The sequence below is a fragment of the Lithobates pipiens genome, unplaced genomic scaffold, assembly GCF_037356315.1.
Source record: "Lithobates pipiens isolate NorthernLeopardFrog02 unplaced genomic scaffold, aLitPip1_a1.2 Scaffold_3, whole genome shotgun sequence".
NCBI lineage: Eukaryota > Metazoa > Chordata > Amphibia > Anura > Ranidae > Lithobates > Lithobates pipiens.
The window spans coordinates 165,739,193-165,755,056 of NW_027507790.1; the positions used below are offsets into that span (position 1 = coordinate 165,739,193).

Here is a 15,864-nt window from a genome sequence, read left to right on the forward strand (position 1 = left end):
GGGAAATTATTCGATGAATATGACAGAAAGAAAGAAAATACGCACCATGATGACAAAGCTCTTATGTACAAAAGCACAAAGTACAACAAAAAAAGAAGAGCCTGTTTTCATTGTAAAAGGACCAGCCACTTAAAAAAGCACTGTCCTATCTGGAAAGCCGAGCAGCAAAAGCTAGAGCTGTCCACAAAAGAAAGAGTCAAAGCAATCACAAAGGAAATGTCAGACACACCTTGGAGTGGCACCTTTAAAGTGACACAGAGCGGCAAGCCACGTGGCTGGTGCATAGACTCAGGAGCAACAAGCCACATGACTAGCGATGAGACCTTCTTTGTAAACATTGATTACAGTGCAAAAGACAAAGTTTTCCTAGCAAACAGGAAAAGCATGACTTCAGAAGGTAAAAGCCAGGGCTTCCTGAACTGCATTACACCACAAGGAGGCAAGCAGAGTATCCTTGTAAAGAAAGTGCTGTATGTTCCAGAACTAGGCAGCCTTCTATCAGTAAAAAGTCTTGCAAACAACGCCCTTACAGTTAAATTCCAGGGTGATCAATGCACAATTCACAATAAAAAGTGAAAACTGAATGATCACTTATACAAGCTCATCCCCACACACCAGCAAGCCAATATAGTCTCTAATGACCTACACAAAAAATGTATTTACTTATGGCACAGGTGGCTTGGGCACAGAAGTCCAGAAGCTATACAGGATATTATAAAGAGAGGTTTACCAGAAGATTTGACAATAGCACCTTGCAAAGTGCTCATGAAATGCAAGTGCTGCATAGAAGCAAAAGCCACACGTGCTCCCCTTCCATAGGCGTCTCAAAGAAAAACTACCCCCTACAGCTCATACACAGTGACGTATGCAGTCCAAGGAAAACTCCCATGTCAGGCGGTAACAGATATCTACTGACTTTTATCAATGATTATTCCAGGTACACAACTACTTATCTGATGAAAAACAAGAATGAAACATCAGAGAAACTTCAAGAGTTCGTTACAAGTCTAGCAACAAATTCCAACAGAAACCAGGAATAATACGTACTGACAATGGAGCATACATAAGCAAAGAAGTGGCCTCATATCTGAAGAGACAAGAAATACTACAAGCGCACAATACACTCCTGAACAAAACGGTGTAGCAGAAAGGAAAAATCGCACTCTTATAGAAATGGCCAGATGCATATTGTCAGATGCCAACTTACCTCACAAGTACTGGGAAGAAGCAGTTATGACTGCAACCTATCTACAGAAAAGACTACCCTCAAGAGCTATTAAAAGCATTTCATTCGAAATGTGGCATGGATCAAAGCCTAGGCACATCAGAGTGTTTGGATGTAAAGCTTATGCCTATATTCCAAGTGAGAAGCAATCCAAGCTGGAGAACTGAGACATAGAGGGCATTCTAGTTGGCTACAGTGAGCAAACTAAGGGTTACAGGGCTTGATTTACTAAAGGCAAATTCACTTTGCACTACAAGTGCACTTGAAAGTGCAGTCGCTTTAGATCTGAGGGGAAGATCTGAAATGAGGAGAAGCTCTGCTAATTTTATCATCCAGTCACGTACAAGCAAAAATGCTGTTTTTTATTTTCCTTGCATGTCCCCCTCAGATCTACAGTTACTGCACTTCCAAGTGCACTTGTAGTGCAAAGTGGATTTGACTTTAGTAAATAAACCCCACAGTATCCTACACCCAAAGACTTACAAAGTGATGATAAGCCATAGTGTTTATTTTAATGAGAGCCCATCGCCAGAAACACCAATCACTGAAAGCTGTGAAGTGAATATATCCAGCAAACCAGAAGAAAACGTCAACCAAAACGAACCTGTGCAGGAGTCAGAACAAGAGGTGGAACTCACAATGCCTAAATCAAGTTCCCCACCAGATCTGAACTGCCTGAAGCCAGAAGATCTACTCAAACTACAATGGGATACCACCATGAAAGCAATCATACACTTTAAAAACACACAGCATATTGAACCAACATCCTGGGAAGGAAGAGAAAAACTGACAAAATGTGAAGCCAATAAATGAAGAAAAGCAGCAGCATAAGAATTAAAGCCACTTCAAGAAAATAAAACCTGGGCACTCACAGAGCTCCCTCCTAACCGCAAAATTATAGGAAGTAAGTGGACTTTTAAAGTAAAGTCAGACACAAAAGGGAATATCCACAAATACAAAGCCAGACTAGTTGCCAAGGGTTACTCCCAGAATTTCGGTGAAGATTACGATGAAACATTTGCTCCTGCCGTAAAACACTCTACCATCAGAGCGCTTCTTAGCGTTGCAGCTAGGAAGTGCATGCGAGTGAAACACCTAGACGTTAAAACTGCTTTTCTATATGGAGACATTAAGGTAGATCTCTACATGGGGCAACCACCAGGGTTTGCACAAGGAGACAACCTCATGTGTAAACTTCAAAAGAACATTTACGGTCTAATGCCCTGTATACACAGTCAGACTTACCGGCGGAAAATGTGCGATCGGATTGTGTTGTCAGAAATTTCGATCGTGTGTGGGCTCTATCAGACTTTTTCTGTCGGAATTTCCAACACACAAAGTTCTCCGTGCCCGCAGACCCCCACAACCACCGGGTAAGGGTTGTGGGGATGAGGCCCTTCTCCCCATCAACATGGGGACAAGGTGCTTTGGGGGGGCACTACTCCAAAGCACCCTGCCAATGTTGAGGGCATGGGGCCTGGTACGGGTTCAGGAGGGGGGCGCTCTCTCATCCCCCCCTCTTTTCCTGCGGCCTACCAGGTTGCATGCTCAGATAAGGGTCTGGTATGGATTTTTGGGGACCCTCACGTATTTTCTTTTTTTATTTTGGTTCGGGGTATACTAAAGTCCGTTCGTTTTGAACATGATGATGTACGACGGGATTAGAAAAGGAAGTTCAATAGCCAGTAGCCAATAGCTTCCCTTGCTTTGTATTTGGTCCATCGGACCAGCATACAGACAAATGGTTTTCCTGATAGGAATTGAGTCCGTCGGACAGATTTGAAACATGTTCTATTTCTAGGTCCGTCAGAATTTTTTTAAGAAAAACGATCAGATTATCCCACACACGATCGGACTATCCGACAGAATGTTTCCGTCGGACCTATTCTGCCAGAAAGTCCAGTTGTGTGTACGTGGCAAAACAGTGATGAAAAGTCAAGGGAGGGGTTAGATACCTTCCCAGCAGCCAGCAACAGGTGGGGCCTAATTACTGGGATCTGCTGGCTGCTCAAAGAGACCCACTGGGGGGCCATCAGAACTGCCCCCTTCAGCTCTGGGAACCATAGTGACACCAGCAGATGATCCAGGTCCTGACAGGAGGTCTCTGCCTAGGATTTAGAAGGGCTCCACCTAGGAAACAGGTGGGAGCCAGAGCAGCAAAGGGCTGCAAGGTACGGACAAAGTTGGTTTGAAGACTGTCTGCAAGAGGCCAGAGCAGCAACACTGCATGTGTAAGCCAAGAGGCTGAATGAGTATTTCTTTAGATGGAAGAGACATACTTAAAAACCCCTGTGAGGGAAATCCATGTATTGATTTTGTTTTGTTGAACTTTCTTTTAATAAAATTGGACAAGAAAAGCCCTTTAACCACTTTCAGACCGGACCATTTTGCTGGTAAATGACCAGAGGTCTTTTTACACTTTGGCACTGCGCTGCTTTAACTGGTAATTGCGCGGTCATGCAATGTTGTACCCAAACAAAATTTGCGTCCTTTTCTTCCCACAAATAGAGCTTTCTTTTGATGGTATTTGATTGCCTCTGCGATTTTTATTTTTTGCGATATAAACGTAAAAAGACCGCAAATTTTGAAAAAAAATGATATTTTCTACTTTTTGTTATTAGAAAAATCCAATAAACTCAATTTTAGTCATACATTTAGGCCAAAATGTATTCAGCCACATGTCTTTGGTAAAAAAAAAGTCAATAATTGTATATTTATTGGTTTGCGCAAAAGTTGTCACATCTACAAACTAAGGTACGTTTTCTGGAATTTACGCAGCTTTTAGTTTACGACTGCCTATCTCATTTCTTGAGGTGCTAAAATGGCAGGGCAGTACAAAACCCCCCCAAATGACCCCATTTTGGAAAGTAGACCCCCTAAGGAAATTGATAAGAGGCATGTTGAGCCCATTGAATATTTTATTTTTTTGCCTCAAGCGATTGAATAATGACAAAAAAAAAAAATTTTTTTTTTTTTTACACAAAGTTGTCACTAAATGATATATTGCTCACACATGCTATGGGCGTATGTGAAATGACACCCCAAAATAAATTCAGCTGCTTCTCCTGAGTACGGGGATACCACATATGTGGGACTTTTTGGGAGCCTAGCCGCGTACGGGTCCCCGAAAACCAAGCACCGCCTTCAGGCTTTCTAAGGGCGTAAATTTTTGAGTTCACTTCTCACTACCTATTACAGTTTTGAAGGCCATAAAATTTCAAGATGGCACAAAACCCCCACAAATGACCCCATTTTAGAAAGTAGACACCCCAAGCTATTTGCTGAGAGGCATGTTGAGTTCATGGAATATTTTATATTTTGCCACAAGTTGCGGGAAAATTACAAACTTTTTTTTTTTTTTTTTTAACAAAGTTGTCACTAAATGATATATTGCTCATGCATGCCATGGGCATATGTGAAATGACACCCCAAAATAAATTCTGCTGCTTCTCCTGAGTACGGGGATACCACATATGTGGGACTTTTTGGGAGCCTAGCCGCGTACGGGGCCCCGAAAACCAAGCACCGCCTTCAGGCTTTCTAAGGGCGTAAATTTTTGAGTTCACTTCTCACTACCTATTACAGTTTTGAAGGCCATAAAATGCCAAGATGGCACAAAACCCCCACAAATGACCCCATTTTAGAAAGTAGACACCCCAAGCTATTTGCTGAGAGGCATGTTGAGTCCATGGAATATTTTATATTTTGCCACAAGTTGCGGGAAAATTACAAACTTTTTTTTTTTTTTTTTTTTTTCACAAAGTTGTCACTAAATGATATATTGCTCACGCATGCCATGGGCATATGTGAAATGACACCCCAAAATAAATTCTGCTGCTTCTCCTGAGTACGGGGATACCACATATGTGGGACTTTTTGGGAGCCTAGCCGCGTACGGGGCCCCGAAAACCAAGCACCGCCTTCAGGCTTTCTAAGGGCGTTACAGTTTTGAAGGCCATAAAATGCCAAGATGGCACAAACCCCCCCCAAATGACCCCATTTTGGAAAGTAGACACCCCTAAATTTAGGGGTACACTAGTGAGACTAGGTAATAAATGGCGGGTGCCCTGAAACTATAAAAAAATAACTAACCAACCAGCGTCACCTGTAACAGTTATATGGTGATCACTGGTGAAAGGGTTAACTAGGGGGCAATTAGGTGCTTTATGCGGTAGTATATGGGGGTCCCTGGCGCTATAAAAAGCTGCAGCGAACCTAAATACCTACCTGCCTAACTAGCGTCACCTGTGACACTAATACAGTGATCAGAAAAACGATCGCTTATTAGGCTGGGTTCACACTGGAGCGATGCGGGAACGCCACGAATGCGCGGCGGGTTCCCGCATCGCATGCCTCCCGGCGGCAGTTCACACTGCCCTATGCGAACTGCTGGGAGTGTCAGTGAAATGTTACTGACACCCCCAGATCAGTTCGCATATCGCAGTGCGATCTGCAAACTCGGATCGCATGGTGTGAACACCCATGCGATCCGATTCTGCTGCGGGACAAAAAAAGGGTCCCGTGCGAATTTGCGGCGGGTGCAGCGAATGGCTGAACTCGAATCGCACAGAGATCGGATGTGATTTGCACTGCAGTGCGGTGCGAATCACATCCGTTCTCATAAACCGCTGCAATGTGAACCCAGCCTTAGTGACACTGGCGACGGGGGGTGATCACGGGGTTAAACCTTTATTGGGGGGGTTAGGGGGGTACCTTAGAACTAAAGGGGGCTAACCCTAACTGCCCTAACAGTTATTAGTCACAAATGACACCCGCCGGGTGATCAGGGGGTTAAACCTTTATTAGGTAATAAATGGCGGGTGCCCTGAAACTATAAAAAAATAACTAACCAACCAGCGTCACCTGTAACAGTTATATGGTGATCACTGGTGAAAGGGTTAACTAGGGGGCAATCAGGGGGCTTTATGCGGTAGTATATGGGGGTCCCTGGCGCTATAAAAAGCTGCGGCGAACCTAAATACCTACCTGCCTAACTAACGTCACCTGTGACACTAATACGGCGATCAGAAAAATGATCGCTTATTAGGCTGGGTTCACACTGGAGCGATGCGGAAACGCCGCAAATCCGCGGCGGGTTCCCGCATCGCATGCCTCCCGGCGGCAGTTCACACTGCCCTATGCGAACTGCTGGGAGTGTCAGTGAAATGTTACTGACACCCCCAGATCAGTTCGCATATCGCAGTGCGTGTGAACACCCATGCGATCCGATTCTGCTGCGGGCCAAAAAAAGGGTCCCGTGCGAATTAGCGGCGGGTGCGGCGGGTGTGGCGGGTGCGGCGGGTGCGGCGAATGGCTGAACTCGAATCACACAGAGATCGGATGTGATTTGCACTGCAGTGCGGTGCGAATCACATTCGTTCTCATAAACCGCTGCAATGTGAACCCAGCCTTAGTGACACTGGCGACGGGGGGTGATCACGGGGTTAAACCTTTATTGGGGGGGTTAGGGGGGTACATTAGAACTAAAGGGGGCTAACTCTAACTGCCCTAACAGTTATTACAGTCACAAATGACACCAATGCAAAAAAAATATAAAAAAAGGACATTGGTGTCACTGTGACTGGGGGGCAGGGGTAATTGGGGGGGTGATCGGGGGGTAAAGGGGGGGTGTGAGTGTGCCTGGCATGTTCTACTGTGTGTGTAGAGTGTTGGTGCAACTCACCGATCCGCTCTCCTCCGTGTCGGAACGAAAAATACCGACACGGAGGAGAGAATACATCACTTCCTCTCCTGTGTTTACATTACAGGAGAGGAAGTGATGTCACCGGGGATTTCTATTCGTCGGGAGCGATCGCGAGGGGGTGGCCATGAATGAATGGCCGCCCCCTCGTCCCGGATCGCTCCCGGACGAAAACCGACCGCCGCAGGCACCGACCCGCGGGAGGCAAGGGACGTACATGTAAGTCCTTATGCCTGCCCGTGCCATTCTACCGACGTACATCGGCGTGCGGCGGTCGGCAACTGGTTAAAAAAGGAATTATGCAAATGGCTGCGTCCTTAAAGCTCTATCATTTGAAGCTGGTTCTCATGGGGGTTAAGGCAATCTCTCAGCTGCAACAATCTGTCTTTCTTGTTTGGGAAACCATAGAAGTGACTTGTTGATGCTCTATCACTCCTATAAATGAAAAAATAGACACCCCTCCCTCACAGCAATCTGTCACTTGCAGCACCCAGCATGTTCATCTCCTGCTGGCTGTGTTGACCCCTACTCTTTGTTTTATACTGTTCAGATAATACATACTGTAAACATTATACATGTGCATTTTTTATAATAGTTTTTTTATAAGGAAGCAGCAATATGTTATTCATTATAAAACATATTTAAGTTCCACTTTCAGTAAAAAAAAAGTTACCGTACTTAGTCGGTAATGTTGAATAAAGACACCAGTCCATCCAGTCTAACCTTTGGTGTGTATGCGTGTGTGTATGTCAATAGTAAATCGCATTTTTCTGTATGTTGAGATCGTTAAGGTGACCATGTAATCTTTTTTTTTAAACTATTGACGCTCCCTGCTGATACCACTGCTGGTGGAAGAGAATTCCACATCCTTACAGCTCTAATAGTAAAGATCCTTCTACTTTAGGGTTAAACTGCTTCTCTTACAATTTCAGTGAATGGTCGTGTGCCTTTTTTAAACTCTCCCCCTTGGTAGGGTCACCAGCAAGGTATTTGTGTATCGCTATCATATCCCCTCTCAAGCATCTTCTCTCCAGAGGGAATCGGTTCAATGCTTAGAGTCTTTTCCCATAGCTGAGATCCAGTCTAGTCCCTTTATTAGCTTTACAAAAAAAGTATGGCGCTAAAAGGACCAAGATGGAACTTAATATACTGGGGTCCATAGAGCAGCTGTGTGGAAATTCAGCAGCAGGAGCGGTGACAAAAACAAGCACAGCTTTTTACTCACTGATCACCAGTCTAGTGTAAAACACACATGTCCCCACACATGTCCCCAAAACACACATGTCCCCAAATAATAAAAACACATGTCCCCCACATATGTCCCACTAAAATCACATGTCCCGATGATTATCTGCACACATATGTCCGTGATCACCTGCACACATCTGTACATGATCATTTGCGTACATATGTTCGTGATCACACAAACCAATTATTATACACTTAACGGAATTTTTTTTACCAAAAACATGTAGCAGAAAACATTTTGGCTTAAATTTACATGTAGCCGTATAAATTGTGGCCAAAATTTATGAAAAAAAAATTATAATTTGCAAAATTTTATCACAGAAACAAAGAAATATGCGTTTTTTTTCAAAATTTTCGGTCTTTTTTCATTTATAGCGCAAAAAATAAAAACCCCAGAATACCACCAAAAGAAAGCTCTATTTGTGGGGAAAAAAAAGGACAAAAATTCATTTGGGTACAGTGTTGCATGACTGAGTAATTGTCATTCAAAGTGTGAGAGCACCAAAAGCTGAAAATTGGTCTGGTCAGGAAGGGTGTTTAAGTGCCCAGTAAGCAAGTGGTTAAGGTGTGCCTGAAATAGAGGCAAAGCAGGCCAAATATAGCAATTCTTATCAAGGGTTATATTTTCCATTTGAAAACAGCTGCATGCATTCTAAAAGGTATATGCACCATTTGACTAGATTGTCCATCAACATGAACCAAACGTTACCTTAAAGGCACCCCTGAATTAGAAGGTTGGTGGGAAACGTTCTTATTTAAAGATTGAAGGCACTGCAGTTTTTTTATTATTTTTATAATTAGAGATGAGCTCAGGCATGGTCAGATCCTAGTCCACACCCACCTGAGAGAGCCCGCCAGGAAGCTGTCACTGTACTGGACCAATCATAAGAAGCCAAGGAATTCCCAGCTCTGCAGCCAAAAGTAGGCACGCCTGTTGTATAAGTGCAGGTACTGGATGGGGAATGTCCTGGCCACAGATGATTGGCCTGCACAAATCACAGCTACCTGATGGGCAAGCACACAAGGTTTTTGATCCTAGTCTGAACACGCTATAGATCCTCACTAGTGATAATGAAGGTTTGCTAAAATCCTTGCAATGTATGAAGTTCATATGGTGGGGATAGTTTTTTCCTCAATAAAATGAATTACACTTTAGGGTAGGCTACATACACTCATATTATGAAGCATTTGCCAAAATAGTTTACAAACAAAACACTAGGCTAGTCTGAATTTATTGGATATCTCTACATATTACACTTACCATAACTCCAAGATAATTCGTTACCTGAAGTTGACTGTAAATTATACCTGTCAAAAAAACATAGAAGAATACAATCACAAATATATGGCATATATTATGTGCTACCTAATGAGTAATCAGGGTATGCAGAAGCTTCAGCTTCTGATCTTCAGCCCCCTCCACGTGTTTTTTTTTTACTTTGTTCTAATAAACCCTGATTTCAAAGACACTATTGTTTAAAACACACATTCTTACAAATGTAATGGGGACTGGCTGAACCGGTATTGGTAGCTGTAAACCATGCTTTTTTACTTTTACAGGAAATACCATTTTAATGAAAGTGGGATTTGCATACCAAGTCCATAGCATAAAACAAACATGACATATGCTTATATAAGCCAGCAACTAACAAATAGGCAGCACATGTGGCTTTTCTGTGTTCTGTCAGTACTCAGCCTTTTTACATAGCAGCAGGCACCAACAGCTGAGAGTGAGAGGAAGAGCTCTGAGCATCAGCCAGCTCACATATATAAAGGCCATAGGCAGGGCCGTTTTTAAGGCAGGGCAAAAGGGGCAGCTGCCCTGGGCCCTGTCATTGTTGTGGGGCCCAAAGCAGCTGCTTCATACTTGCCAACTATGCTAGTTTAAATTTCCTCGTCCCTTGAGGTTTTAGTCCTGTGCTGTGTCCCAGATGACTCACCTGGAGACCCTGTGTTTACATGTAAATTACTGGCATTCATAGGTAAATAGAGGTGGCCGGCAGCATTGATATGTATATCATGCTCCCCTGAGGTCATATCCACAGTAATCTCTAGCAACCAATCAACAATCAGAAATCATGTGCTGTAACGTCTAGCAACTAACCAGTGAGCTGTAATGTGTTCTGTAACCTCTAGCAACCAGTCAGTGATCTGTAATGATACACTGAAACCTCTGGCAACCAATCGCAATAGCTGCCTGATCTGATTCAGTAAACTGATTTTGAGTCTAGCTGCTATTTATTGTATGTCTCAGAGCAGGTTGAGAGCGAAACTGCATGGGGAAGGGGCCCCCAAGAAAAGTTTTGCCCAGGGTCCAATCAATATTAAAGACGGCCCTGGCCATAGGCATGCACATAGGGTGTGCTGGGTGGGCCTGGGCACATCCTAATTATACTGCGTGGTGCAGATTCCCCCTGATACCTGCCCCCCCTCAGTCTCCCGTCCCCCCTGTGCCACAGCAATGTCGGCATCCCTCCTCTTCTGCCAGCTGCTGCGGGGGATGTTTCAGGAAGGAGCTGGTGCAGTTGAGGCTGAAGAGAATGGGACTGGGGAATCTCTGTCCTTAGTCCCTTTCTCTGTCTCAAAAGTGAGACATCAGGGATCTATTTAGACCCCTGTTATTTCACCAAAGCCCCCCAGCGGGGTTCCTAAAACAATTGTAAAATAATATTGTGAAAAATAATTAAGAACTAAAATTGTAAAAAAAAAAATGATAAAATAAAAAACTGCTGACACTGTACACTGCCCTACTGACACCATCCACTGCACTTCTAAACCCGTCCTCTGCCCTACTGACTGACACCATCCACGGCCCCACTAACACCAACCTCTGCTCTACTGACATCTCCACTGGTCTACTGACACCATCCATGTTTTAATACGTTTCCATTTATTTATAATAGTGTGTGCGTCTGTGTGTGTATATATATATATATATATATATATATATATATATATATATATATATATATATATATATATATATATATATATACACACACACACACACACACACACACACGCATATGTGTTTACGCTTTGGGGTGCACACCCTAATCAAATAAGCTTCGCACACCTATGATAAAGGCCCGTAGAAAGCTGAGACTTACAATGAGGTCTGGAAAGAGTTGTCATCCCCAAAGAAACATATGTAAAATCTTGCAATATTTAGGTAAAGGGAGCAGCATCAGCTCAACATTAACTCTATCACACCTACATATCACCTAATGGTTTACCAAACCTTTTGGAATCGGCTAACGATGTGTACACCAGGAGTGCTCAACCTTTTGAAGAGAGAAGGCCACTTAAGTAATTTGGTAATCAGTCACAGGCCATAATGAATTAAAATGGTTCGGAATTTTAAATTTTGTATAGCATAATAAACATTTTGCTCCTGCAGCTGCTGTATGCCAGCAGGAGAGAGAGGGAGAGAAGTCGGATTTTAGCTGTTGCAAGCGGAAAATGGAAAGGATCAGCCTCCACCGCCCTCCTGTCGAAGTGTAAAACTGGAGCATGGGGCGGGTCACCATTGTGACCTCTGGCACTATGCCAGTGGTTGGAGGGGTGGGGTGGGAAAAACACATCTCAACTATGGGGTTTTACCTCCCTCCAAACCGCAAATATAAGTAAGCCCTAACTGTCCTGAACCCCCTATAAGGCTGCTTTCATACTGATACTGTTTACACGTACCTCATGCTATACTAATATTTGCCCATTGCAAAACTTTGATGTTTAATACATATATATGCCCATTGTTAAACTGTGATGTTTAATATACTGACCTTTTATCTTTCAGCTTCTGCTAACAACGTCCCAGGCTCAGAGTGATAGAGGAAGCATTGGCTTATCCCTCCTGCTCCCTCCACAGCCGCTGGCTTCCCCCGCTACCAGCTCCATTCACTCTGGTGCTCTGGGATGGGGGTTAGCGATCCCAGAGCAGGGGGTCACGAGCCACATTGGGGGGCTCTGCGGGCCACCAGTTGTGCACCTTTCTTTTTTTTCTGACAAATAGCGCTTTTGGCTGTAGCACACCATTGTGGTGTACCATAGATTTTTTTACTTGTGTGCTTATTTACCTTTAATTGGGATAGCACTCCTTTAATTGATTACTTGATGATGCTGAAAACCTCCTAAAGTAAGGGCATTGGGGTTGCTTTACTAAAAGTTGCGAGTGCAAAATCTGGTGCAGCTCTGCATAGAGAGCAATCAGCTTCCAGTTTTTTTTTTTTTTTAATCAAATCTTAATTATACAAGCTGAAGTTAGAAACTGATTGGCTACCATGCACAGCTGTACCAGATTGTGCACTCTGCAACTTTTAGTAAATCGACCCCACTGTCTGAGATGAGCCCAGTACTGACACCAATATTCTCAACAACTAGCATGGAAGCAGACACCAACTGTGAACAAGCTTTGTAAATTTGGTAAAGTTTCTAAATTCTGGACTAGTAACAGGATTGTAAATGTATAGTTCTTAAAAAAACAGACAGACTATGAAATAGTATTCTGAACAGAAAGGATGGGCCATTTTCAACACATGAGGGGAGGTTACTTTCACACTGAAGTGCTTTTTCAGGCGTTTTAGCACTCAAAATAGTGCCTGAAAAACGCCCCCCATGCTTCCCCAGTGTGAAAGCTGAGTGCTTTCACACTGGGGCGGTGAACTTGCGGGACTTTAGAAAAAGTCCTGCAAGCAGCATCTTTGGGGCAGTTTGGGAGCGATGTACACAGCACTCCTAAACTGCCCCTACCCTTGCAACATGGGCACTTTTAACCCTTTCTGTGGCCGCTAGTGGGGGTTAAAAGTACCCTGCTAGCAGTCGAAAACGCTGATAAAATGACGGTAAGGTGCCACTAAGACTAGTGGTGTGACGCTGGGCTCTTCCATTGTGAAAGTAGCCTTACTAAAACTGGGGCACACAGAATCTGGTGCAGCTGTGCATAGTAACCAATCAGCTTCCAGGTTTTAGGGTCCTTTCACACGGCAGTTTGCCCGGTGGCCTCTGCTTTGCTCAGTGGGGGATCGTTGCACTGATCCCTGCTGAGCAGACAGATGACAGGTCCGTCTCCGTTCACTGCACTTAAACAGACCTGTCAGAGCCTCGCTCTCCTCTATGGGGAGATTGATTGAAAATGGACCGCCTGCCCGTTTTCATCCGATCCCATTCAATCTGCCAGATGGATGGAAAATATGGTCTCCATATCTGGATTTCACGAACAGGATCGGATAGCAGCAGGTGTCAGCGGATATGTCACCGCACCATAGGATTAAATAGAGCATCCGATCAGGTCCGCCTGAAAAACAGACAGGCGGACCTGATTGGAAAGCCTGTATGAAAGGCGCCTGAGCCTAGGTTCACAATGACTGTGGAAATTAAATTGCGCAAGCTTGCATAATTTCATACCCGCGTGTCAGTCCTGCGATTTCAAAGACATCTGCACAGATGGCAATGGAAATAGCACCCCAAAATCGGCAAAAGTAGTACAGAAACTACTTTTGGGAATCGATGTTGCACTGCAAATACAGCTTTGATTACGGATGCTGTCATTGCAGGCAATTGCCGGTTTGGCATGCGATTTGACATGTAAAATTGCATCAATATGAACCAAGGCTTATTGTCAAAGCTTAATTGAACAAGTTGAGGTTAGAAGCTGATTGGTTACTATGGACAGCTGCACCTGATTCTGTCAGTTTTAGTAAATCCCCCCCCCCCGTATTACATCTTTAATTGCAACATTGTTATGACACGAGAATGTGTTGTTCTTAAGCGGGATTCCACCGGGACTCCGCGTTTTATTTTTTTTTTAAAAGCCAGCAGCTACAAATACTGCAGCTGCTGACTTTTAAATAGTGACACTTACCTGTCCAGCGCGCCCGCGATGTCGGCACCCGAAGCCGATCGCTAGGTCGTCTGTCGGGTCCTGCCGCCGCCATCTTGGGTATGGGAATCAGGAAATGGAGCCTTTCGGCTTCATTTCCCGGTTCCCTACTGCGCATGCGCGAATTGCGCTGCGCAATAAGGACGCTCCCCGCTGCCTCTGGGAGCTGTGTGTTTCCCAGCAGGCAGCGGGGCACTTGCGGGAAGGGGCGGGCACTTGCGGAAAGGGGCGTAAGTTAAGCCCCTTTCCGCAGAGAGCTGTCCCGGAAGTGGGTGCAGTTACCTGGATTATCCAGGTAACTGCACCCCCCTCCCCCCGAAAGGTGCCGATTGTGGCACCTGAGGGGGGGAGGGTTCCGATGAGCGGAAGGTCCACTTTAGGGTGGATCTCCGCTTTAGTGGACTTTTCGCAGTTGAAAAAATTTATAAAACACCAGCAGTAACATAAACTGAGAAAACATGCAAAATGTATTACTCAGCCTTACAAATATGACATCTCTTCAACATAAATCTATTTTCCCTCCTAAAGCAAACTGCTGAAACAACAAACACATTCCCTGCAGTTTATCAAGACGGGCACAGACAGATTTTTGCCAAAGTGTATCTCAGGCATTCTAAAAGTGGCGAAGCATGCACCAAATTCATATACCTGTCCAGAAATTGTACTTCGATTTGGCGCATGATGTGCCACTTTTAGAATGTTTCTCTCTCTGTTGATCAACTTCAGTACAACTTTGTGGAGGACATGGATGAGCGAGTTTTGGGTGAAGGAACTTGACTGGCCAGACCTCAACCCGATACACCTTTGGGATGAATTAGAGCAGAGACTGCAAGCCAGGCCTTCTCGTCCAACATCAGTGCCTGACCTCACTTCTGGAAGAATGGTCAAACATCCCAATACACACAATCCTAAACCTTGTGGAAAGCCTTCCCAGAAGAGTTGAAGCTGTTATAGCGGCAAAGGGTGGGCCAACTCAATATTGAACCCTATGGACTAAGACCCCATACACACTATTAGATTTTCTTCAGATTTTTGTCTTCAGATTTACCAAACCCTTGTAGTGCAAGAGTCTGTTTGATTGCATACAAATTGAAAACTCGTAAGGTTTGACCTGATATTATATGGTTTTGGTAAATCTGAAGACCAAAATCTGCAGAAAAACTAATAGTGTGTATCCCCATACACACTATAGCCACTTTCACACTGAGGCTCTTTACAGACTCTATAGTGCTAAAAATAGTGCCTGCAAAGTGCTTGTAAAGTGTCTCTCCTGACACTCCAGTGTGAAAGCCTGATGGTTTTCACACTGGAGTGGTGCACTTGCGGGATGTTAAAAAAAGACCTGCAAGCTGCATCTGTGAGGTGCATCTACACTGCTCCAAAAGTACCCCTGCCCATTGAAATCAATGGGCACTGCCGCCCAAGCACCTGTGGCAGTAGCGCTTTGCGGGCTCTTTTAACCCTTTATTCAGCTGCTAGCGCCTGAAAAGCATCTCTAAAACTACGGTAAAGATAAAACTAGCGGCGCTTTACCGCCGACACCCCCTCGCCTCCGTGTGAAAGTGCCCTTAGGGTTTGACCTCATATTATATGGTTTTGGTAAATCTGAAGACAAAAATCTGCAGAAAATCTAATAGTGTGTATGGGGCTTAAGACTGGGATGCCATTAAAGTTCATGTGCGTGTAAAGGCAGGTGTCCCAATACTTTTGGTAATATAGTGTTTTATTGATGATTTAATAAGTATCCTAAGCTCATTACAATAATAATAATTTTAAAACAATGTTGCAATTGCCCTTTAAGTCTCAATATAA

General features: G+C 44.1%; 1 protein-coding gene across 1 annotated transcript in view; it reads right to left on the minus strand.

Moving 5' to 3' along the window:
• The window catches only part of LOC143940744 (V-type proton ATPase subunit S1-like protein), a 97,242-nt gene that overhangs the window by 32,822 nt on the left and 48,556 nt on the right, over positions 1–15,864 (minus strand). The window contains exon 2 of the mRNA XM_077462448.1: positions 9,436–9,482. Coding sequence (XP_077318574.1) covers positions 9,436–9,482 — 47 coding nt within the window. The remainder of the gene's footprint in view (positions 1–9,435; positions 9,483–15,864) is intronic.